This window comes from Hemiscyllium ocellatum, chromosome 16 (assembly GCF_020745735.1).
Source record: "Hemiscyllium ocellatum isolate sHemOce1 chromosome 16, sHemOce1.pat.X.cur, whole genome shotgun sequence".
Lineage (NCBI taxonomy): Eukaryota > Metazoa > Chordata > Chondrichthyes > Orectolobiformes > Hemiscylliidae > Hemiscyllium > Hemiscyllium ocellatum.
The window spans coordinates 39,417,655-39,444,944 of NC_083416.1; the positions used below are offsets into that span (position 1 = coordinate 39,417,655).

Genomic DNA, 27,290 nt, shown 5'->3' on the forward strand with positions numbered 1-27,290 from the left:
CTAAAAATGATATTTTTGCAATATAATTTAATATTTCAGTACTTATAATCTGCCAGTCATTCACTAGTGTAAATATTGCAACCAGAATCTTTTGCTTTGGGTGCAAAATATGCTCAAATAAACAAATTGGCCATGAAATGCAACAGACTTGAGGATGAAGACATTTAGATTTCAGCAAGCGAGGACAAAGGGATTGATTAAGATGAGGCAAATAGAATACAAGAGTAAGCTTTCAGAAAACTTCGAAACTGATTGTAAAAGCTTCAATAGGTATGTGAAGAGAAAGGGATTAGTATAGTCAAATGTTGGTGATTTAGAGACCGAAACAAGTCAACTTATAAAGGGGCATAAAGAGATGACAGACCAATTAAAATGCATAGCTTGGTTCTGTCTTCACAAAGGACAACATAAATAATGTCCCAAAAATGTTGGGAAAACACAGGGTCTTGTGAGAGTGAAGAACCAAAGGAAATTATTAAATAGTGTTGGGGAAATTAGTGGGATTAAAGTCAGATAAATCTCAAAAGCCTGATAATCTACATCACAGAGTACTAAAGGACGTGGCTATAGAAATAAAGGATACACTGTGGTCACCATTCAAGATTATTTCAACTCAGTAATATTTCCTATGGATTAGAACATCGAACCTAGAAAAATACAGCACAGAACAGGGCCTTCGGCCCACGATGTTGTGCCGAGGATTAATCCTAATCTAAAATAAAATAACCTAATCTACGCACCCCTCAATTCACTGCTGTCCATGTGCATGTCCAACAGTCATTTAAATGTCCCTAATGACTCTGCCTCCACCATCACCGCTGGCAAAGCATTCCATGCGTTCACAACTCTCTGCATAAAGGACCTACCTCTGATGTCTCCTCTATACCTTCCTCTTAACAACTTAAAACTATAAACTCTTGTGGCAGTCAATCCTGCCCTGGGGAAAAATCTCTGGCTATCAACTCTATCCATGCCTCTCATTACCTTGTACACCTTGATCAGATCACCTCTCTTCTTCCTTCTCTCCAGAGAGAAAAGTCTGAGCTTTGTTAACCTCTCTTCGTAAGACAAGCCCTCCAGTCCAGGCAGCATCCCCGTAAACCTTCCAAAGCCTCCGCATTTTTCCTATAATAGAGCGACCAGAACTGGACTCAGTATTCCAAGTGTGGTCTCACCAGGATTTGTAGAGCTGCAGCATAACCTTGCGGCTCTTAAACTCGGTCCCCCGTTAAAGAAAGCCAAGACATCATATGCTTTCTTAACAACTCTATCCACTTGGTTGGCAACTTTGAGCTTGAACACCAAGATCCCGCTGTTCCTCCACACTGCCAAGAATCCTGCCTTTAATCCTATATTCTGCATTCATGTTTGACCTTCCAAAATGCATCACTTTGCATTTATCCAGGTTGAACTCCATCCTCCATTTCTCAGCCCAGCTCTGCATCTTGTCAATGTCATGCTGCAGTCTGCACCAGCCCCCAATACTATCAACGGCACCTCCAACATTTGTGTCATGAGCAAATTTACTAACCCACCCCTCAACCTCCTCATCCAAGTCATTTATAAAAGCAACAAAGAACAGAGGCCCAAGAACAGACCCCTGTGGGACACCATTCATCACTGGCCTCTAAGCCAACCAATTCTGAATCCAGAGAGCCAAATCTCCCTGAATCCCATACCTCCTGGCTTTAGGAATGAGCCTACCATGGGGAACCTTATCAAATGCCTTGCTGAAGTCCATATAGACCACATCCATTGCCCAACCTTCATCAACCTGTCTCATCACCTCCTCAAAGAACTCAATAAGATTTGTGAGGTGTGACCTGCCCCTCATAAAGCCATTCCGACTGCTTTTAATCATGCTATGTTTTTCCAAATAGTCATAAATCCAATCCCTCAAAATTCTTTCCAAAACCTTGCTGATCACGGACATAAGACAGAATGGTCTGTAATTGCCAGGGATTTCCCTGTTACCCTTCTTGAAAAGAGGAACAACATTCACCTCCCTCCAATCCTCCGGCACGACTCCCATGGAGTGTAAGAAAGCAAATATGTTCGCCAGCGGCTTAGCAAGCTCCTTTATCATTTCCCAGAGCAATCTGGAATAAATCTGGTCTGGCCCTGGGGATTTATCAATCTTGAAATTTGCCAAAATTTCCAGCACATCAACTTCCTTCATCTTGATCTTTACAAGCCCGTTTCCCGGCTCTTCAAAGTCCTCATTCACAACAGGGTCCCTTTCCTTAATGAAAACCAAAGCAAAAAACTAATTTAAGGCTTCCCCCATCTGCTCAGAATCCATGCACAAGTTCCCTACACTATCCCTAACTGGCCCTATCTTCTTCCTGATCATTGTCTTATTCCTCACATATGAATAAAATGCCTTTTGGTTCTCCCTAATCCTTCCCACCAAGCTTTTTCGTGCCCCCCACCTGGCTCTCCTCAGTACACTTTTGAGCTCCTTCCTGGTAAGCCTGTAATCCTCTAAAGCTGTATTAGATCCTTGCTTCTTCCACCTTATGTAAGCTGCCTTCTTCTTTTTGACAAGAAGCTCCTCTGTTCTCATCATCCACAGCTCCTTAAACTTACCCCTTGCCTATCTTAGAGGAACAAATTAATGCATCACTTGCAACAACGGCTTCTTAAACAGTTTCCAAATGTCTGTTGTGCCCTTTCTGTGGAATGATTGCTCTCAATCTGTACTTCCCAACTCCTGTCTGATAGCGTCATAATTTCCTTTCCCCAATTAAATATCTTGCCATGATAACTGCTCCTTTCCCTCACTGTGGCTATGTTAAATGTGAGGCATTTGTGGTCACTGTCACCAAAGTGTTCTCCCACCGTGAGATCTGATACCTGCCCTGGCTCAATGTCAAGCACCAAATCCAAAATGGCCTCTCCCCTCCTCGGCCTGTCAACATTCTGAGCAAGGAAACCCTCCTGAACACACCTGACAAAAACGGCTCCATCTAAACCATCTGCACAAAGGAAGTTCCAGTCAATATTGGAAAAGTTGAAATCACCCATAACAATAAACCTCATACATCTGCATTTTTCCAATATCTGCTGGCCTATGAGCTCTTCGATCTTCCTATTGCTATGAAGGGGTCTGTAGAAAAACCCCAATGGGGTGGTTGTTCCCTTGCTGTTTCTAACTTCCACCCATACCGACTCAGTAAATAAACCTTCCTCGATGACATTCATTTCTGTGGCTGTGACACTCTCTCTGATTAGCACTGCTACACACCCTCCTCTTCCCCCCTGTTCTTTTTAAATGTTCTAAAATGGAACATCTAGCAACCATTCCTCCCCCTGTGAAACCCAATTCTTTGCTATGGCCACAACGTCATAGTCCCAAGCACTGATCCATGCTCTAAGTTCATCTCTTTTACTTCTGTCACCCCTTGCCTTCAAGCAGACACACTTCAACGAATCCCTTTGTTTCATCACATGAAAAACCTCCCTGATACATTCACTACACACTGCCATTGCTCTATCTACAACTACCTCACTCTCAGACATGTAGCTCTGGCTCCCACCCCCCTGCCAAACTAGTTTAAACTCTCCCGAACCACACGAGCAAATCTCCCACCCAGGATATTTGTGCCCCTCCAGTTCAGGTGCAACCCGCCCTTCATGTACAGGTCCCACCTCCCCCCAAAAGCACCCCAATGGACTCAGTATCTGAAGCCCTCCCTCCTGCATCAGCTGCACAGCCACGTGTTAAGCTACATTTGCTCCCTGTTCCTAACCTCACTATCTCGTGACACCAATAGCAAACCTGAGAACATTACACTACTTGTCCTGCTCTTCAGTTTCCAACCTAGCTCTCTGTAGTCACTTTTCAGATCCTCAATCCTTTTCCTGGCTCTATCATTGGTGCCAATATGTACCATGATTTCTGGCTGCTCACGCACCCCTTTCAGAAACTTGCAAACCCGATTGGCGACATCCTGGACCCTGGCACCAGGAAGGCAAGATACCTTCTGGGAATCCTGTTCCTGACCACAAAATCTCTTATCAATCCGTCTAACTACTGAGTCCCCTTCCACTTGCACTTTTCTATTCTCCCCCCCTTCCCTTCTGAGCCACAGTGCCAGGTCAGTGCCAGAGACCTGACAACTATGGCTTTCTCTTGGTAGACTGTCCCCACCAGCAGTATCCAAAATGGTACACTTATTGCTGAGGGGAACAGCCACAGAGGCTCCTTGCTCTGTCTGTCAGTTCCCTTTCTTCCCCTGACTGTAACCGAGCTGTCCTTATCCTGTGTCTGAGGAGTGACCACCTCCCTCTCAATTTCCCCTTCAGTCTCCAGGATGATCCGTAGTTCATCCAGCTCCAGCTCTAGTTCCCTAACTTGGTTTTCGAGGAGCTGGAGTTGGGTCCACTTCCTGAAGATATGGCCAATGGAGACATGTGTCGTGTCTCACGTGCCACATTCTGTAGGAGGAACATGCAGCTGCCCTATCAGCCACACCCCACTAATCTGAAAGCCCACACAGGATTAAACAAGGAAGAGAAAAAAAAACAAAAACCTGAAGAACTTACCGAGTTTACAGACTATTAAGATTAGAGGAGGTGGGTGGGAGGGAGACCCTATGGTGTAGGGCCTCGGGTTTAGATCTCACCAACTTAATAAAACAATCACCTACCCTCCCAGCAGTCCTCTCTTCTCTCCGTCCTCTCTCCTCGCTGCGCTGTAAAAAATGGAGACCTGACTCCTGAGGTAAGTCCCTTTTGAAGTGGGAATATTTACCCTTGCCAGCAGCCCTCGCTTCTCTTCACTGTCTGAAAAAAAAATTGGAGGATTTCTAATGTAACCCTGCTATTTAAAGAAAAGGAGGTAGAACGAAAACAAGAATTTACACACTGGTTAGCTTGATGTCTGCAGTGAGGAAAAAACTGGAGTCCATAATGAAAGATTTAATAGCAGAGCACTTGGAAAACAGTGATAGGATTAGAAAGAGTCAGATTCACTGGGATGTCTTGAGGATATAGCTAGTAGGTTTGATAAGGGGGAACCAGTGAATGTGCTTTTCTTGGACTTTCAGTCATCTTTCAATAAGGTTCCACATAAGAGGCTAGCTTGTAAAATTAAAGTTCATGTGATGGGGAAAGTGCGCTGATATCGTTACAGAACTGGTTGGCAGACAGGAAACAAAATTAGGAGTAAAGGGGACTTTTTTGTAAGTGGAAAGCAGTGACTAGAAGGGCATCATAGGGATTTAGATGAGGGAACTAAATTTAATATGTAAATATAATATTAGAGTTGACAACTTTGCATACTCCATCAGTCCTGTGAAATCATTTGATGATGTCATCTATTCATCAAGCTCCCTTTCACCAAAGAATGGCTTTCCAGATGGTTGGCTGTCAGAGTTATTTCTAAACTGACACCTCCTTGTCACCATTTTTAACTATCAGGGATCTAAAGACTTATGGTTTCTCGTGTCATTAATAAAATCAGCAATAAGTCATAAAATACAGATCAATTAATGATTCAGAAGTTTAATTGAGGTCTTGTCATGTCATCCTCAGAGCTCCACTCTCTGAGATGCCTTTTACTTGTCAAAAATCTGGAGCTAAGGTCACGACATCAAACCTGCAGCAAAAATTATCTCTACCCTGCAACCTCACACTCAGTGGCCCAGTGAAATTCAGCCAACAGCATTGCTTCCATTCTAAGCAAGTAATGAATTGGAACACAAAACTAATTATGAAAATGTCTTCGATGCAGCAGGAAAGTCCCCATTACAGTATTTTGTTGAAATAGGCCAGCAATATTTAAAATTGCTAACCCAGCCCAAATACACTCTCCAGTCTGGTTTAACTGACCAATACCAAGGGATAAAACTTACACAACTTACAAGGGCAGTTCCCACACTGAATTAAAATAACATATCGTGGAACCATATGTGAATAGGAAAAGAAATGTAGGAGGTAAATTTCAAAACTAATTACTGTAAGGTGAGATTGAAATAATTAATTCATGGACTGAAATCAATGAACTTTCAGCTGTCAAGCTGGCAATTTTTCTCAGTTAATGACTTTGTTAAAAAAAACCTGTACACTGTACAAGATTTTGAAGAAAAATGTAATGTTCCTTTTATTAACGTGATGATTGTTAATTACTGCTGCAAATGTGTTGCTGGTCAAAGCACAGCAGGTCAGGCAGCATCTCAGGAATAGAGAATTCGACGTTTCGAGGTTACTGCCAAACAACCTCATCTGGTATGACAAGTTAATAATTACAACCATAGCATCTCAGTCCTTCAAATCTTACTGGTCACTAAGATTCAAACATTTTTTTTTAAATTGATGTTTCTATCTTTTCTATCTATTGTTCTAATAAATATTTCCCTTTCATTATCTTTCTGCATTAGATGTGACATAGTGTTCACTCCTTCCAGTTTATGTTTATTTCTTATTCCTTGCATTCTTGACTTCACACTCCTCCAGGTGGAAATGAGGACTGCAGATGCTGGAGATTAAAGTCAAGATTAGAGTGGTGCTGGAAAAACACAACCCTTCACGTAGCATCCAAGGAGCAGGAAAATCCACGTTTCAGGCAGGAGTCCTTCATCAGGAATCAGATTCCTGATGCAGGGCTCATGCCCGAAACATTGATTTGCCTGTTCCTTGCTTGCTGCCTGACCTGCTGTGCTTTTCCAGTACCACTCTAATCTTGACTTCACACTCCTTCAGTCTGATTTGTTAACGCTGGTTATTCTGTTCACTTGGGTTCCAAATACTCTGCAGTTATGAACTCAAATTCAGAAAGGTACTAGACAATAATGTACTGATAATACAAAAATCCATGGAGAGTAAGTTGTAAAGAGGATGTACAGAACATACAAAGAGGCATAGAGTTTAAGTGAGGAGGCAAAGATCTGGCGAAAGGATCATCGTATGGAAAAATGTCAATTTCTTTCACCTTGGCAAGAAGAATTTAAAAAGTATATTATGAAGGTGGTGAGAGATTACAGAACTCTGAGATGCAGAGGGATCTAACTGTCCATTTGCAAAAGACAAGTAGATTTCAGAAAGCTAATTGACTATTATTGCTGATTGTGAGAGCAATTGAATACAAAAATTGCATGACTATGACTAATTTATATATGGTGTGGTGAAATCACATCTGGAGTACCACGTATGGCATTAGTCACAATTTTAAGGAACAATGTAAATGTGTTGGAAACAGTTCAGAGAAAGTTATTGGGCAAATACATGGAATGAGTGAGTTTGCTTCTGATGGAAGGTTATAAAGCTAGGCTTGTTACTACTACAGTTTAAAAGACCTAGAGACCACTTGACTGAAATATAAAAAGCCTCATGATTTTTGCAAGGTGAACTGAAAAAGGATATTTCCTCTTGTAGGTGAGTCTAGAACTGGGGGCATGTTTCAATGTTTTTTCTTTATGGAGGGTCATAAGCCTTTGAATCACTTATCATCAACAAATTGTGGCATCAGAGTCTTTAAATATTTTCATAGTAGTGGTAGGTAGTTTGTTGATGAGCAAAGGAGTGAAAGGTTACCAAGATTAGATAGGTATTGGAGTAATCATGACAGCCATTATGTCATTGAATTATGTAGCAAGTTAGAGAAGGTTTTGAAGCCTACTCTGATTTGTAAGTTTCAGGAGAAAATCTTAATTAGAAGATGCATTTAAATCTTAATTGATTAACTCTTAATTAGAAATGGATGTTTTGCTACTGTAAACTTCGGCACAATAAAACTAGCAAGTTTTTAAAAATGAACAGAAAAAGTTCTGTGTACTTGAATTTCATTGTAATATGTGTATTGTGGATAGCAATTAGTTTTATAAACAAAAATTATTGAATAAGTATTACTTCTAAACCACATTGTGAAATGTTCCAAACAATATGATGTTGTAGCAATTTGGCAGTACAGAACTTAAGCAGTGCTGAAAACAAACACTTTCCCTCAAACTCTTTTGCATTGCATCATCAGGTCAATTTGCAAAAAATAGCAATTCAAAGAGAAAATGAATATTCATGTTGAATAGAAAGAGGGTGCTGATTGATTGGCATGTGGACTGTGATAGTAGAGGTATTGCTGTGGAGAATGCATGAAGTAATGACAATTGAATGTTAAATTTTAAACCAAGCAGGTTGACTCTGATTGGTCAATGTATTGTTCTCAAATCCAGTTGCCAACCAATCAGTAGTTCTCAACATGAAGAAGTTTAATTGCCTGAATGCTGTTGGACTCCAAGGACTGCTGCAAATGTGTTGCTGGAAAAGCACAGCAAGTCAGGCAGCATCCAAGGAGCAGGAGAATCAACGTTTCAGGCATGAGCCCTTCTTCAGGAATCCTAAAGAAGGGCTCATGCCCGAAACGTCGATTCTCCTGCTCTTTGGATGCTGCCTGACTTGCTGCGCTTTTCCAGCAACACATTTTCAGCTCTGATCTCCAGCATCTGCAGTCCTCACTTTCTCCTCCAAGGACTGCTGCAAAGATATTTGCATGGAAGCCTTATTTTCCCTGGTGTGCAATGCAGGTGCACATCAATGTTTTATTTGTTTGTTCCTATGATGCATTAATATTTCATATTCCATATCAGGGGATCTTATTGATTGAAAGTAATGTTTGAAGATAACTTATAGTCAGATGTAAAAAAAAAGTATTGATATTTAGAAAGGACACAAAAGAGCCAGAAGAGAGATTCAACCAAATAAGAAAGCAAGTTAAAATTAAGTTTTCAAAATTCTTATGTTGTTGTAATACATATCAAAGAAATCAGCTTTTAAAAAATGCAGTTTCTAAAAATTGTTAATAAGAAGAAGTAACATTAAAGTAAAGCAAATGAATTTTGGCCAATGAGAGAAGGAAATTGCAAGCAGAAGTAAATTATTTTTGATAAAATTGTATTTGAAGTGTGTATTAATTTTCTATCATTAAAATTATAGAAAAACTGGTGTTTTTGTCTAGAGGCTTGTGATATAAAAATTATCAATGTGAGAACTGAAAGCAACTAAAATTGGTTGATCCAGAAATGGAATATTTTTCTAGTCCTCTCAGTGGTCTAATGTTGACTCATTCATCATTTCTCAACCTTGTGGCTGACCTCGCTATTCTTTCACTTGCTGTCTGTTGTTAACGTATCAAGAAAAAGTAATCTGAGATATTCTTTTCTCCTTTTCACTTTTTTTTTTCACTTCTGATTCACCTTTTAGTTATTTAAAATTGAGTTTTGCTAGATATCACTACAATTTAGTTTCTTCAATAAAATAATTTAGTTTAGACTTGAGGTTAGTTTTTGCATTTGAATTTAACTGTAGTGAGGTAAACGTATGTTTCTTCTCACAGGAATACATTTATATCCTTCAAAGTGTGTTTTGTTTAGATTAGATTACATACAGTGTGGAAACAGGCCCTTTGGCCCAACAAGTCCACACCGAACCTCCAAAGAGCAACCCACCCAGACCCATTCCCCTATACCTAATACTATGGGCAATTTAGCATAGCCAATTTACCTAACCTGCACTTGTTTGGATTGTGGGAGGAAACCCACACAGACGTGGGGAGAATGTGCAAACTCCACATAGATAGTTGCCTGAGGCTGGAATTGAACCTGGGTCACTGGCACTGTGAGGTAGCAGTGCTAACCACTGTGCCATCCCATTTCTCTATGCTGAGGCTTAGATACTAAGACTTAAAATTCATGACATTGAGAGGGCTGGAACACTGATAATAAGATAATATGCATCCTAAAATTACTAAGTTGCTTCAAATATTATCAATAAAATGAAACTCTACCTCCAAAGTATGATTTTCATTCAATATAAAAGGGGGAATGTTACATTTCAGAGGTACCATCATTAAACTGAAGCTTATATTAAGTGTTTCAGTGGTTTAAGTTGGTATTAGAAATCCCTTGCAATCATGGACAATTGGAATTCTCTAGGTAATGAAGCCAACACACTTCCCTCAACCACAAGCTTTAAAAATAGATTCGCTGATTATTTATCTGATTTCTCTTGGTAGCATCATCCAGTATTCAAAAAGCTCATGTACTAACTATCAGTACATTTCTAAAGTTTTTTTTTGACGCACAGACAGTATTTTCTGAGAACATTGGTGTAGAAAGCAAAAGCTGATATTGAGATAGCACCCTTCTTATTATCAGATGCCCCACAGCACCTCACAGCTATTTCATGATGTTGAGATGTATTAAGTTATGTAATTTAGCCAGACATGGTTACTGAATTGCATGCAATCTGGCACTGCAAATGACACTAAGTTAAATGACCAGAATATTTTAATGTTTGAATGATGATTGAGAGACAAATGCTGATCTAAAATCAGGAGACTGGCATACTCTTCTTCAGACAGTGCCATGGAATCACTCACCTCAGGCTACAGAAAAGGCTCCAGTTTAACTCCAAATGGATGATATCTGTCAGTGCAGAACACGCTCATATTGCAATGTCATCCTAAATTATGCACTTAACATAATTTGGAAAGGTTCTCAAAAGGTAACCTTGTAACTCCGGGGTACAGAGACTGCCAATAACATTCAGTAGGATTTGATATAAATCTTTAAGTCTGTTATCACTTGAGTCAGAGCTAATCAATGCCTTTCCTAAAAGTCTGGTGTGTGGAGACCACACAATAAAATAGTGAGTACAGAGACCAGAAGATCTCAGATTTAATTCCCATTCTAATTTGCATGCTAAATTAGCTCTTTTCGGATAAAGCAAGGTTAGATCATTGTATTTAGCCTCCATTGCTCTAGAGTCAACTCGTTGCTCTTGATTGAGATCTAATAACTCTTTCTAGAAAGGCATAATTGGTACAAGATCTCATACAGTTTAAATTCCATATCCAAATACTTAATGTATCAGCTCTCATGTGAAAAATAGCCATTTTGGTAAGGTAGAAGGCCACGGTCTCTTTAGAAAGATGACAGTAGTGACTTTAACCTGAGGGTTACTATGCTTCAGATGTGGGGCAAGGTTGAGAAGGTGGGAACTTCATGATGACCTCAGCTGGTGTGTGAATTGAACTTGTGCTGTTGGTGATGCTTTTCTGCATCTAAAGTTAGCTATGCAGTCAACTGAGCTAGCTGACCACATCCTCACTTCCCCCTCCCATTAGAAGATTACTGTTAAAATACTGTATTCAGAATTATAAGCCAGCAACATTCCATGCATCCAGAAAGCAACATTGAAAAGTGAAAATGAACAACATGCCTTCAAGAGAAAAGGATTGTTATTGGTGCTGAGACATGACATGATCTAATCCTAACCCTAAATTTCTGATTATTAAAAACAAGAATGGGCCAGTTTATTTAGTGCTTGATTATTTACTGACAAGCTTCACAATTGTATTAGAATAAACAGTGTGAAAATTAATGTAGTCTTATAGCTAACTGGACACTAATTAAGTAAACTATATGATCAAGCTCACATTATTGCAAATATATAAATACTTTAAGCACAAAAATCAACTAAAATTTTAGTGCAGTGCATTCAGGTCTGTTAAACATAGGATATTTGTGTCCATCCTAATCTACTGCATGAATCTGATTAGCAATGAGAAGTTTTATTAAATTCACATAACTAATTCCTTTTCTTTTGTCTTTCCACAGGAAGTATTACATCTGGGGAAAGAAGTTCCTTCCAATCCTTATTATTGCCAGCTTGATGGTCAAATATCCCATATATTTACTGAGACACTGGGCAAATACACCCTAGTTGGTGAATCACTGAATGTGACTGCAGCAAAGCGCCTAAGGCTAGTTCTGTTTGCACCAGGAACATGCACATCATTGGAGTATAGCATACGGGTCTATTGCCTGGAAGATACTCAAAATGCATTCAAGGTAACCAATTTATACAATGTTTCAAATAAGCCTATTGCTTTCAAAAGGCTGCACTACACTACTTATCTTACAATCAGTAATAATAAATAAAGGCTCATATTGCTTAATTGCAACCTATTGTTTGGCTAGAGGCAAATGACTGCCATTCAATTGTCAAAATAATTTTGTTTTTGAAATTAATGCTTTATTTATTTTAAAACAGCAACATTATTTATACATTTATGGGTTTCAGTCATCTGTAATACAGCAACATAAAAGGGCAGGTAAATTAGGGGCAATAAGATAAAAATGGAGTATATTATAGGAATGAAATTTTCCACTCTATGAAAGCAGCATTAATTTATATGTTCCCTGTTGTCTTGGGATCTTAGGGTCTTTATATTAAAATAGAACCTGTTATTATAACTCTAAATAGTTGCAGAGAAGCAATAAACTGCATCTTGTTTACTCTTCAACTTTGATTAGACCAGAAGATGGCTCCCCTTATATACAAAAGATCACAAACCCTAAAGAGCCATCCATTGAAAAGATACAACTGGGAGCAAACACAACAGTTAATATATAAATAAATATCGTTTCCACAAAGATTATCCATGAAAGGCAGTTCATCCATTTTCTCAATAATAGAATAATCTCTTGATTGAGATCTAATAACTCATTCTAGAAAGGCATATTTGGTACAAGATCTCATACAGTTTAAATTCCATATCCAAATACTTAATATATCAACTCTCAAGTTAAAAATAGCCATTTTGGTAAGGTAGAAGGCCATGGTGCCTTTAGAAAGATGACAGTAGTGACTTTAACCTGAGGGTTACTATGCTTCAGATGTTGTGCTAGAAAGTCTGTGGTTCTGAGGTATGGGTCATCAGTTGGGTTTAAAAAAAACAGGGGATTTTCAACAAGATTAAGAAGCGGTGGTGAACATTTAACACTTTAAGTTAATTAAGATATCCCATGAATTGCAGAATAATGTTTCTAGTCTCACAGGGGAACACAGACAGGTCAAAAATCATTCTGTACCACACTCAGAATTGAACTTGCCTCAATATTCAATCTGCTGGGTTGAATAAGCCAATCATTCAATCTAATTTTTGACTCATTTTTCTAGGTTGGAAGTTATTATGACAGGTTTCCGACCAACAAAGAAAACAATATTAGTATTGAGAAAGATGCAGCAGTGCCAGAAGAGAAAGATCCCAAAATACTTTCCCTTTGGAAATAAAATGGCTGTTTTTTTTTTACTTTTTCACAGGTTTTGAGGCCTATGGAGTGAGAAAGGCATCTACCTCTGGGACCTTTCCCTCTAAATGTGCCCTAACATTACTGTCCTACAATCTGTCACTATCCTGGTGGTCCCAGCTCAATGTCAGAACTGGTAGAAGATAGAAATGAAGATTTTCATGATTGTTTACATGAAGGGGCATAGTTGAGAGACTTTCTTTGGCGTGCAAGGGCAAAACATTACAGTCATGTTCTTATGTTTGAAGATGTAATGACTTAAATTTCATTTTATTTTCTTTCATTATGCCACATGATTTCAGTTGATTTTGTAATGTCTGGATAGTCAATATTCTTTGGGGTTATCAGTAGCTTTGCAGAGCTTGGATGCTACGGGTATTGAGAGAGCTGCAGTGTTGAGTGGGAATGGTTTGAGCAGTAGCTGGCTCAACTGAAAATCCTACTAGTCAATGCCAGAATTCTAGGGCCTGAAGAGGATTGGAGTTAAAGCTTCAGATTTCCTTTTCAGGTCAGTAGCAATGTCAGATAGGACAGTGATCATCTGGGCCTGGATTTTTCAGGACAAACTCAAACCAATACCTTACCATCAATAGTAGCTGCTACTAATTTCTTCCACTGACCACATTATGACTCAGATCTTCCCAATTTGGGCTACTGCTCTGTGATATCTAAGGCAACACTATCCAATTCATGAAAATAACTTTATTACAGCGGCAGTATTGCACAACCAGATTCACACTCCTAATCCTCCTGATATTAGAATGTGGCAAAATGGCCTTGGTTTAGGGAGAGTGATGCCAAGATCATGGGTACAATTTCCTCACCAACTGATGTTACCATGAAGGTGTCTCCTTCTCACCCTCTCCTCTTGCCTGAGGCATGGTAATCCTTGGATTAAACCAACACCAGTTCTCTGATGAGATAGCAACCTTGTGGTCTGGTAGGATTACTGCAACTTTATGACTTTTTCAGAAAAATGTTTTCCTTTGGCAAGCAAAGACAGAATAACAATGCATCTTATGACTGCTGATTTTGTAGTACGGAGTGAAATTAAGAAGAACCTTTTTTTATGCAAGGTATAATCGAACTCCGGATATTGTTTTTCTAAAAGGCTATAGATAATTAATTTAAATTGAAATTTCAAGTTTGCGACCATTGAGTTTTGAGGTGGAACCATTTGTGATAATAGGTTAATTGTGTTAATGTATTGATCATCGAAAGAGGCCATTTGGCCCATCGAGACTACAGCATACTCTGAAGAGCATCTTATCTAAACCCAGATCCCCATGATTTTGCATTTTTACAATTCATCTAACCTTTAGACTGTGGGAAGAAACCAAAGCAGATATAGGAAGAACGTGAAAATTCCAATTTCTGGCCCTATCTAACGATCATCATTTAAGGTTGCATGTATATATACATGAGAGACAGCATTATTTAACATAAACATGGCAGTGTGTGCTTGTTTAAGTGGCGAGATGCTAAGATGATACATTTGCCTTCCCCATTATCCGCTAGATTTGGATGCTAGCTTTTTGTGGTTCAAGAATGAGGACTCCCAAATCCTTCTTTGCTGTGGCTTTCTGCAGCCTTTCTCCATTTAAATGATATTTACTTCCTCTAATCTTTCTGCCAAAGTGCATAAGCTCATATTTCCTCACATTATATTCCCCATATGTCAAGATTTTGTACCCTTGCTTAGCCTGTCTATGTCTATGTGCAGTCTGAGCTAACTTAATCACTTACAGGTTCCATTTTTGAAAATGCCCTTCTTATCCCAACCCTCTGACTTCCATTAATTAGCCAATCCTTGTGTCATGATAATATATTATCTCCAACACCATAAGCTCTTGCCTTAATTAACCTGGCAGCTTATCCAATGCCTTCTGAAAATCCAAACATGTTACATCTACTGCTTCATCTTTATCTATCCTACTTGTTACCTCTGCAAAGGACGTCTAGCAAATTTGTCAACCACAATTTCCTCTTAATGTAGCCATGCTGACTCTGTTTATTATTATGTATTTCTTGATACTGTAAAATTGCATCCTTTATAAGTGGACATTTTCCAAATGGCAGATGTTAAGTTAATTGACATACAGATACTTTGTTTTAACCTTCCTCCATTTTGGAATAAGATTATTACTTTGGCAGATTTCTCAGAAACTTAAGATTTTTGGAAGGTGACTACTAGTGCATCCACTGTTGCCTTCAATATCCTAGAATGTATGCTATCATATCCAGGGGAATTGTTGTATTTTAGCCCCATTAGTTTCCCTGGCACTTTTTCTGTAGTGATAGTTATTGCATTTATTTTCTCTCCTCATTTTACTTCATAATTATTTAATCATTTTGGAATATTATTACTGTTTTCTACTGTGAAAGTATTTATTCAATGCCTCTGCCATTTCCAATATTATTTCCATAACCTCATTCTCTAAGAGCCTATGTTCAGTTTTCTCTTCCTTCATGTATTTAAAAGAAGCTCTTGCTGCCAGTCTTGATATTGCTTGTGAGTTTACCCTCAAAGTTTATTTTCTCCCTCTTTTTATTTTATTTGGTCATCTTTTCAAGTGGATGTGAAATGTAACACTATCTTGAAATGGAAAAGAGGCATTATCCCTCGTGTCCTGGCCAATATTTATTTCTCAATCATGAAACCGATTATCTGGTCATTGCTGCTTGTTAGAGCCTGTTGTGTTCAAATTGACTGATGTGTCTCCTACATTACAAGGGAATCTACAGTCCAAAAGTATTTTATTGGCTGTAAAGTGCCTCGGACCATCTGGTGGTCTTAAAGGGGTCATATACATTAAGGTATTTCTTACTTCTTGAACAATTTTTCACACAGTGGATAGTGCATAGATGGAATGAGTTGCCAGAGGAAGTGGGAGAGGCAAGTACAATTACAACATTTAAAAGACATTTGGACAGGTACTTGGAGGGTGGCATGGTGGTACAGTGGTTAGCACTGCTGCCTCACAGCGCCAGGCACCTGGGTTCAATTCCCACCTCAGGTGACTGACTGTGTGGAGTTTGCACGTTCTCCCCGTGTCTGCGTGGGTTTCCTCCGGGTGCTCCGGTTTCCTCCCACAGTCCAAAGATGTGCGGGTCAGGTGAATTGGCCATGCTAAATTGCCAGTAGTGTTAGGTTAGGGGTATGGGTGGGTTGCGCTTCGGCGGGTCGGTGTGGACTTGTTGGGCCGAAGGGCCTGTTTCCACACTGTAAGTAATCTAATCTAAAAAAAAATGAAAGGTTTAGAGGGATATGGCCAAAACTCAGGCAAATGGGATTAGTTCAGTTTAGGAAACCTGATTGACATGGATGAGTTGGGCCTAAGGGTCTGTTTCCTGCTCTGTAATCAAAAGCACAACCACAAAAGGTAGGGTGAAGGGAGTTTTCAAGAAGCAGGCACATCTTGATAGATATTATGGCAAGAGGTAATTCAAAAAATATAGAAATATAAGGCTGTGATGAGATTTTAATGCAACAATAGGAATATTAAACTTGCAAAGTTGTTCAAATGGCAGTGAACATACAGCATTGAGCAAAGAATGATCATGAGCTTGGTACAGATTAGAATTCAAGAAACTGAACTTTGGATCAGTTCTGGTTCATGTTTGCTTGAAGTCAGAAGACTAGCCAGCAGAGATTTTGAATGATTAGCAAAAAAACATACAGGGGGATATAGTAGCAGATAGGCCAAGTGTGAATCTCATTTCAGAGGCAAGCGTTGTCTTTGTTGTGGTAAAGCTATAGAGCCAGAAGCTCAGCTCTGTGTGGAATAGGATACAGGAACTGTAATCAATTTGCTTCTATCTGAGACAGCGGCAGAAAGACTGAGTCAATGGCAAAGGAGCAGAGTTTGTGATGGTGTTTGAAGACAAAAGTTTCAGTTTTTACAATTTTTTAACTGGAGGATGTCTTAGCTTACCCTGGATTGGATGACAGACAAGCAGGTTGATAACACTTATTAAGAGATTCAGAGCTGGATAAATCCAGTCTGCATGTGGAAACTGACATCACACCAATAAAAAAAGGCAGGATCATGGAATAGCTTTCTAGGATTTAATGGCACAAGGATGTCAACTGGATAAGTATGTAGCCTAACAAGGGCAGAACCATTTAATTGGACAATAGAAGAGAGATACTGGAGGAAAATGATGTTGTCGACCTAATCAATACCAGCAGAAATAGAAAAAACTGCAAAAGGAGATCAGGCCGTGGCCAGTCACACAAAGAATTTGATTTGTGTCTTATATGGCATGGATGGAAACTTGATTAGAGAGATCCAAACACATGATTGAAGGAAAGATTGGCACAGGTTTCGGAGAGAATAATATATTCAGTAACTTTGGAGATGAAAAAATGAATGGCTGAAGATGGGCAGTGGTTTCAGAGGGGTCAGGGTGGATTTTAAAGGGATATAAGCAGTGATTTTAAAGGGTCATGGGCAGCAGCTGAGGAGAGAACATTGTTCACAACATCAGCTTGCATGGAAGCCACAAGAGGGCATTGGATGTTCAGTGTAATTGCAAGAGTGAGAGACCAAAAGATAGATCCCACATATAAAAATAACCTGGAGTAGGAATATGCTGGTATAAAAACTAGAAAATGTTATAGAACCTTAAAGTAAACTTCGATGGACAAAATAAAAGGAGTGATCTTTTAGAGGCAACTGAAATGGATGGTCTCAGTCTTCGTGACAAAAATGTCTGTGAACTTATTGTTAAACTTGAGGTAGTGGGAACTGAGTAAAGGTGTTAAAGAAGATATTGATAAAAAAGAAAGATAGCCTGCAGATAGATTTCCTCTCCAGCATGATCCTACAGTAAAAGAAAACCTGCCAATGACCTACTGGATAATAGCCTCAGGTCAATGGAGATGGAGAGTTCTTCATAGTAACCTCGACTGGTGAGCAGTGATATAGGATGATGTTACACAGTGACCAATTTAGCAGACAAGAGCAAGGTATAGTAGCATTTAATATGTCCAGAATGATTTATCAGCAGGATTGATAGTTATGCACCATATACTTTCAAGTCAACTTAAAGTAAATAAATAAGAGACGCACACTGTGTTATTCTGGCCAATCCATTCTGGTTTGTAGGAAGAGGAGGAAAAAGAACAAGTTGGAGCACTGGTATTCCTCCAAACTTTATAATCCCACAGTTTCTTTCTTCACTTCAGGAGGGCAGAGATTGAGGATAGTGGTTGCTCAGGTCTGGCTGTCTCCATGTAGTTGGGAGAGAGCTTGTCCTATAAATGATTGTGAAAGAGTTAGTACATGATTCTTGTAAATGCATGTGAAAATGTCCAAGCCAGGTTTATATTCTATCTGGACTGAGTGGGAGGATTATTAAGATGATGGATAGTGGTCATGTACAAGAAAATAGCTCCACTGTGAAGAGTAAAAACAACTAATGAAAGATTGAAAACAGAAGGATGAAAACAGAAGGATACTTTTGCTGGTTTGACTTAGCATTAGCAGGTTAATATGCAAAGGGGAGATGATGAAATGCCCCTTTTTAATTAAAGAAAAGGTTTTTGGCTTGGGCAAGATAGCAATTGAACTAGGAGGGTAATAGCAAATGTGTGGTGAAGTGTAATGCACAACAGTACAGTCTGGCCATTAAAGTATTTTATAGTGTTAGAAAACCAATGTATTGAAAGTGATGGTCCTGGCTGAGCATTTTTTAACCCTCACTAGAGGCCTGCTGCAGACTCTGCCTGGCCAGAAAATCTGCCTTCCTGCCTGAAGTCCATTCCTGAGTTACTAAATCAAGATGTTCTTACACAGACATTTTGAAGTCCAAATCTCTCAATGCCAACAAACATTGTAGTAAGTGCTTAAAACCTCGGTTTAGTGGCTGTATGGTCTAAATTGTGCTTATGATTGCAGGAAATCATATTGGAGAGCATATGGAAATGAATAGACAAAGAATATAGGCAAGACTTTATCTGGAGAAACTATAAGATTAGAGCTTGGTGTATCCATGATGACTATGAATGAGACTATTTGATGTTAAAAATGAATAATTTTAGCTTGAAGTTTAAAGCTGAAGAAGGCAGTTGTTAACTTTGCTTTCTCCTCAACCTGTCTGACTTGAATCCAAACTCATATGGTGGCATTAGACCACACAATAAAAATGGTGGAAGCTATGGAATACTCTACCTTGAAAATTATAGCAGCCATGAAAATCAAAAAGCACTCCTGAGATCATTTGGAGATTATTAAAAAAATGTTCTTAATGGAATAGCCAGTGCAGATCTAAGAGCCAAAAAGGCAACAATGTTGAAAAGCTGCCTTGAAGAAAACAACTCTGAAAAGAAAACTCCTTCAGAGAAACCACCTGTCCATTATACATCTCAAAAACCCTTTCATAGCCAGCAATAAATAAACTGTGAGAGCAATAAAAAAACCCACTGTATATAAAGGGATCTATTTACAAAAAGAGGCTGATTACAAGATTAGCAGGACTTATACACTTAATGGTAAGGTCCTAGGGAGTGTTTCTGAACAAAGAGACCTTGGAATGCAAGTTCATAGCTCCTTGAAAGTGGAGTCGCAGGTAGATAGGATAGTGAAGAAGGTGTTTGGTATGCTTTCTTTTATTGATCAGAGTATTGAGTACAGGAGTTGGGGGGTCATGTTGCGGCTGTACAGAACATTGGTAAGGCCACTGTTGGAATATTGTGTGCAATTCAGATCTCCTTCCTGTCGGAAAGATGTTGTGAAACTTGAAAGGATTCTGAAAATATTTACAAGGATGTTAACAGGGTTGGAGGATCTGAGCTACAGGGAGATGCTGAACAGGCTGGAGCTGTTTTCCCTGGAATGTCGGAGGCTGAAGGGTGACCTTATAGAGGTTTACTAAATTATGAGGGGCATGGATAAGATAAATCCAAGATGGAGGATGGGAAAAATTTCTGGCTGTCAGAGCTGCTTTTTTTTTAGATATTTTAGGTGTTGGAGATGATTTCCTCGAATTCCAGGAGCAGCAATTATTGTTTTATATGCTGTAGTATTGTTTTGGAACTTTGAAAAAAGAAAGTCAAAACAACGGCAGTTTTAAAAGGGAGAATTGCAGACAAAGGAAGCACATGATGAGGACAGCACAGGAGAGAGAGAGAGAGAGAGAAAACCTGCACAGTTACTGCCTTTGCTGTTTGAAGTCATTTATCACTGGACATCGGAGTGCATCTGGGAAAATTAACAAACAGTGAAATTCACAACTAATCTTGGAGGAACTGTTGGACGAAGTTCACAGCACAGAATCAGATAAGTTAATTGTTGTTTTAAGTCTGTCCAAGAGAAAGGCTGCAGTAGTAAGTATAGTGGATTCTTTCTTGATTATATGTTGTTTGGAGATAAGTCTCTTGATTAAACTTAAACTATAAGCCATAGCTATTAATTAAAACTGGGGCAGTGTTTGTAGAAGAATAAGACGGTGTTATTTTCAGGGTCTGTAGATTGTGAAGGAGCAAAACTGCCCTTTGCAGTGGTATGTACTTCTTGTCAGATGTGGGAGTTTAAAGAGAGTTTAAGGGTTACTGCAGATTATATCTGCCATAAATGCCGTTGGATGCGAATCTTATCAGATCGAGTGGATCGGTTGGAGAGACAGATACAAGCGATGAGGAATTTGCAACAGCAAGAGTATGTGATGGATGGCAGTTATCGGAAGGGGAGAAAGTCTCAGATACAGTCACATAGATGAATTAACTCCAGGATGGGTAAGAGAGGTAGGCAGCTAGTGCAGGAGTCTTTTGTGGATATACCCATTTCAAACAGGTATGCTGTTTTGGAAAATGTAGAGGGTGTTGGATTCTCGGGGAAACGTAGCACGAACAGCCAAGTTTTTGGTATTGAGAATGGCTCTAATGCAACGAGGGGTACGTTGGCTTCCAAGAGACCAATTGTGTTAGGGGCTTCTTAGTCAGAGGTACAGACAGACATTTCTGTGGCCAGCAGAGAAAAAACAGAATGGTGTGTTGTTTTCCTGGTGCCAGGATCAAGGATGTCTCAGAGAGGGTGCAGCATGTTCTCACGGGGGAGAGGGGCCAGCAGGAGTTCATTGTCCACATTGGAACTAACGACATTGGAAGGGAAAAGGTTGAGATTCTGAAGGGAGATTACAGAGAGTTAGGCAGAAATTTAAAAAGGAGGTCCTCAAGGATAGTAATATCTGGAATACTCCCAGTGCTACGGATTGCACCTAAATTGGAAGGGGACTAATATACTAGCAGGGAAATTTGCTGAAACTGCTTGGGAGGATTTAGACTAGTAAGGTGGGGGGGGGATGGGACCCAGGGAGATAGTGAGGAAAGATATCGGTCTGAGACGGGTACAGCTGAGAACAGAAGTGAGTCAAACAGTCAGGGCAGGCAGGGACAACGTAGGACTAATAAATTAAACTGCATTTATTTCAATGCAAGGGGCCTAACAGGGAAGGCAGATGAACTCCGGGCATGGTTAGGAACATGGGACTGGGATACCATAGCAATTACGGAAACATGGTTCAGGGATGGGCAGGACTGGCAGCTTAATGTTCCAGGATACAAATGCTACAGGAAGGATAGAAAGGGAGGCAAGAGAGGAGGGGGAGTAGCATTACAGTTGTGCTGAGGGAGGATATTCCCAGAAATACATCCAGGGAAGTTATTTGGGTGGAACTGAGAAATAAGATAGGGATGATCACATTATTGGGATTGTATTATAGACCCTCCCCAATAGTCAGAGGGAAATTGAGAAACAAATTTGTGAGGAGATCTCAGCTATCTGTAAGAATAACAGGGTAGTTATGGTAGGGAATTTTAACTTTCCAAACATCGACTGGTTAAAGGTTTGGATGGAGAGGAATTTCTTAAGTGTGTACAAGACGATTTTCTGATTCAGTATGTGGATGTACCTACTAGAGAGGGTGCAAAACTTGATCTACTCTTGGGAAATAAGGCAGGGCAGGTGACTGAGGAGTCAGTGGGGGAGCACTTTGGGGCCAGCGACCGTAATTCTATTCATTTTTAAATAGTGATGGAAAAGGATAGAGCAGATCTAAAAGTTGAAGTTCTAAAGGCCAATTTTGACGGTATTAGGCAAGAACTTGGCACTTGGTATGCTTTCCTTTGTTGGTCAGAGTATTGAGTACAGGAGTTGAGAGGTCATGTTGCGGCTGTACAGAGCATTGGTTAGACCACTGTTGGAATATTGTGTGCAATTCTGGTCTCCTTCCTATCGGAAAGATGTTGTGAAACTTGAAAGGGTTCAGAAAAGATTTACAAGGATGTTGCCAGGGTTGGAGGATTTGAGCTACAGGGAGTGGCTGAACAGGCTGGGGCTGTTTTCCCTGGAGTGTCGGAGGTTGAGGGGTGACCTTATAGAGGTTTATAAAATTATGAGGGACATGGATAGGATAAACAGACAAAGTCTTTTTCCTGGATTCGGGGAGTCCAGAACTAGAAGGTATAGGTTTAAGGTGAGAGGGGAAAGATATCAAAGAGACCTGAAGGGCAACATTTTCACACAGAGGGTGGATCGTGTATGGAATGAGCTGCCAGAGATTGTGGTGGAAGCTGGTACAATTGCAACATTTAAGAGGCATTTGGATGGTATATGAACTGGAAGGGTTTGGAGGGATATGGGCCGGGTACTGGTAAGTGGGATATCTGGTTGGCATGGACAGTTTAGTCCGAAGGATCTGTTTCCATGCTGTACATCTCTATGACTCTATGACAAGATACATGGGACAGCTGGCAGAACGGAGTTCTTGAGCGGAACATATAGCTGTACAAAAAGTGAATACTAATTATACTCGAATCATAGAATCCTTACAGTGTGTAAAAAGGGCTTTCAGCCCAATAAGTCCACACCAACCCCCCAACGAGTAATGCACCCAGACGCATTACTCCACCCTTTAAATACCCTTAAATAATGCACCTACTCTACACATCCCTGAACTCTATGGGCAATTTAACATGGTCAGTTCACCTAACCTGTACATCTTTGGATTGTGGGAGGAAACCGGAGCACCCAGAGGAAACCCACATAGACATGGAGAATGTGCAAACTCCACACAGATAGTTACCTGAGGCTGGAATCAAACCCAGGTCCTTGGCACTGTGAGGCAGCAGTATGAACCGCTGAGGCAGTGTGCTGCCCCAATTACTAATTATAGTGCTGGTTCAATAATGAACTTAAGAAATCCAATGCTTAACATTGTTGTTAATTATATGATAAACTAGGGTCGACTTTTATACAAGCTATATGGAAAATTCCAGATTTCTTGGCCAAAAGTAGTGGGTTGACTTATACTCAAGTATACACGGTGTCAACAATTAAACATTGAAACAAATTTCCCTTGTACCACTCTTTCTACCACAAAAGTTTACGCTTCCAGATCCATTTGATCGATCAGTAAATTGACAGATCTGAAAAGTACATTTAAGATTTCAATTCATTTCTAGGTTGGATACCAAATTAAATATCGGAAGAGGTTAGGATACTTCTCAATCCATTTAGATTGGAAGAATAGAAAATTACTTATTGTCTAAATGGAGGGAAACTTCAGAATTCTTCAGTGCAGAGGATCTGAGTGTCCTTTGTGTGAATTGCAAAAAAAAACAATGCAGGTAGAGCATGTAATAAAGAAAGCAAATGGAATATTGGGATTCATTGCAAAAGGATTACAGTATAGAAGGGGGGAAGTGTTGTTGCAACTATATGAGGCAGTAGTGAGATTGCACCAGGAGTATTGGTATTGTTCCCCTTACTTGAGGAGAAATGTATTCACATTGGAGGTTGTTCAGAGCAGGTTCATTAGATTTATTCCAGAGATGAGTGGTTTGTCTTCTGAAGGAAGAATGAGCATTTTATACTTAGACTGTCCTGGAATTTAGAAGAATGACAGAAGATCTAAGTGAGGTATATAAGATGTTAAAGACAATCAACAAATAGACATGTTCTCTCTTGTGGGACAATTTAGCACCAGAAGTCATAGTTTTAGGACAAAGGGTAGCAAGTTTAAAACAGATGAGGAGAAATTATTTCACTCAGTGTTGTGAATCTGTGAAATTCTCTATCTCAATACGATGGATGCTGGGACACTTTAAGTTTAAGGAGGAAGTAGACAGATGTAAAATAATGGGTTGAATGATTATGGAGAGTGGGTAGGAAAGTGGAGTTGAAATTATACTGAATAGCTGAGCAGGTTGCCAAAGCTCTAATATATAGAATCTCAACAGTGCAAAAAAGGCCATTCCACCCATCAACTTTGCACTGACCCTCTGAGGAGCATCCCACCCTGCATTTACCTAGCCTGTGCATCTCTTGACACTACAGGGCACTTTAGCATGGCCAATCCACTCTATCTGCACACCTTTAGACTATGGGAGGAAACTGGAGCACCCAGCGGAAATCCATGCAAACTCCACAGTAGCAGTCCCCCAAGGCTGGAATCATATCCATGTCTCTGGTGCTGTGAAGCAGCAGTGCTAACACCTGAGCCACCGTTGCCGCCTTATAAAAAGGTCAACAGACTGTGTGTTGCAAAGACAACAAATCAATAAGAAAAAGAATGTTGAACAAACATTATTTCACTTCAAGAACAAATAGGACATTGTGAAGAACATGATTCAATTACATATATTAACTCCCAGGTGAGTCTGTAAGTACTTTCAGTAAAGATCTGTTTGTACTATCTGAAACATACAGAAACAGAAACTTACAGTATTAGCTCATTTGCCGTTGGTCTTTTCAACAGATCAGTCTCTGAACTCTTTCAATGAAAGACTCTAGGAATAGTAAGAATAAGTGTAGGCCGTTCAGCCAGTTCAGCCTGCCCGATCATTCAATATAATAATGGTGGCTGATTAAACATTTCAATGCCTTGCACCCACCCTGCCAAGTGCAGTGATGTCTGCACGGAGGAGACTCCACACCTAACTACCACTATCTCCTATCATGATCATAATTTTATCTGGCTCAGCTGAGCTTGTGACTGTTTTAATGTACATTCACTGAAATTACTGTGAGAGACTGTAGGACAAACCATTGGGTTAACTTATATACATGGTTATATGTAAGCCAAAGTTTCCAGTTGTATTTTGAAGTTTAATTTTATGAAAAACATTGTTAGTAAATTACTAGCAAAAGGTAATTGTTTCCTGTAATTCCATAAGGAAAACTGGCCATTTATTATGCTGCTTCAAAGCAATTTTTTGAAAAAAAAATCAGAGAAACACATTTATGTTTCAGCAGGGATTTGTCCAAACAATTCTTGAATCCTAAGTGAAGAACAAGCTATTACCTTCCAACTGTCACTGAATGTGCACTCAAGTATCATTCATTAGAAATCAGCAAAGGCACTGAGTTACTAATTTTGGAATATTGTCCTTGAGAGATTTTTTCAAAGCTATGCAAGTACGTGCAAACAATCCATCATGCTCATGTTGACTACATGATTAAAAAAAAACAAAAACTCCAGATGCTGGAAGTTAGGCCAGTAAAGATCAAGTCTGACAGTAGTTGTGTAGAGAAATCAGAGTTAATTTTTTGGGTCCAGTGACCCTTCTTCAGAACTGATTGCAGCTAGGAAAATGTTGGTTTTGCTATGTAGAAAATAAGGTGGGAGGAGGGGGAAAAGGAGTAAACGGTAGATGGAGTTAGAGCTCAAAGTGAGAGATAAGCTGTTGGACAGACAAAGGAATGGATAATGATCAACTTTGGAGAATGAATAATTACTACTGGGGGCTATTGGTGACTTACAATAGATTGTGTGTAATAGCAGACAATGTGGTAACAAGGCTTGGTGTGTGGGGGTTGGGGTAAGGACATGGGAAAAGCTGCCTCAAGCCCTAAAGTTGTTGAACTCGATATTGAGTCCAGAAGACTAAAGAGTTCCCAAGTGGGAAAAGAGGTGCTGTTCTTCCAGCTTGCGCTGAGCTATGCTAGAGCACTGCAGCAAACCTGAGGCAGAGATGTTGGCTAGGGAACATGGTGGTGCGTTGAAATGGCAGGCACTGGAAACTCAGGGTCTTTTTTTTGCAGAAAGAATGTAGATGTTCTGTGAAGCAGTCACCCAATCTATGCTTCATTTCCCCGATGTAGAGGATGATTATATGATTTCCTTACTTGTGAAAATTAATTTAGTAGTCCATATTAATGACCATATTCAGTTAAAGTTAGACAGTTGACTATGTTTAATAAATTTCCAAATAAAAACAAAAAGGTGTGCTTAGTGAGATTATATCAACAGGAAAGTATATGACTAAAAAAAGGGGAAACTATGCTGCACCATGTTTTACTTAAAGGGCAAGCTTGTGGGGTTGGGTAGGTTGTTGTTTAAAATATCTGAGGGTGAAAACAAGTGCTGTGGTAAACAGAAATGCAGAGAAGTCAGGTCATTGGTGGCACTGACATACCAATAGTTTACTTGATAGTACAAAACTTAAAGATTAGTGCCAAGAGAAGCTTGTTACAAAGCTTTTATTCATTAGGACAAACACAACATTGCCAAATTCCAAATGATTGCAACTATTTGTAGTGCAGGACAAAAAGATGTGGATTGATTCACAGGTCTGTACTGATTGTCCAAGGACAAGGAAGCGGAGAACGATAGGCTCCCCAAACTCCCTGGTAATTTAAAATATATAAAACTTTGTCCACAGAGAACAGATATCTGCATACAAATGCCAGTTTCTTCTAGAAAATGTAAACAAGGCACCTTACAAGCTCAGCTAATTATCTTCACTTGATGATTTTGGGTAGCTGTTCATGCAAAACTGATTCAAAAGTGCTGCCCTATTGCGGAATCATATCAAACAGTGGACATATTGATTGAGAATGAACTTTATTTTGTTCTGCCTGTTGAAAATAACCGATGAAATATGTTTTTTGATTTGATCAGCCAATTGCTGGGGCATACAGCCAACAAAATATATTACAATGTTGTGAATGAATTTCGGTGCTGATTTAATGCCAGGTACAAAGAGCATATATCCCATTAATCAGCTGATCAAATCAAACAGTATATTCCTTTGGTTGTTCATAATAGCAGAGTACAAACCATATTGAACCAGCCAGCACATACAAAACTCAAAAGAAAGTTTCTTCTATTAGATTTGATTGTGTAATTGGGGAGTAGTGTCCTGCATGTGCTAATAGCTAAACTAACAATCAAGTCAAGGTAATCAGTGAAGTT

General features: G+C 39.5%; 1 protein-coding gene across 1 annotated transcript in view; it reads left to right on the forward strand.

Annotated features, from left to right (window-relative positions):
• The window catches only part of unc5a (unc-5 netrin receptor A), a 294,221-nt gene that overhangs the window by 224,402 nt on the left and 42,529 nt on the right, over positions 1–27,290 (forward strand). The window contains exon 12 of the mRNA XM_060837501.1: positions 11,616–11,849. Within this exon, the coding sequence (XP_060693484.1) occupies positions 11,616–11,849 (234 nt within the window). The remainder of the gene's footprint in view (positions 1–11,615; positions 11,850–27,290) is intronic.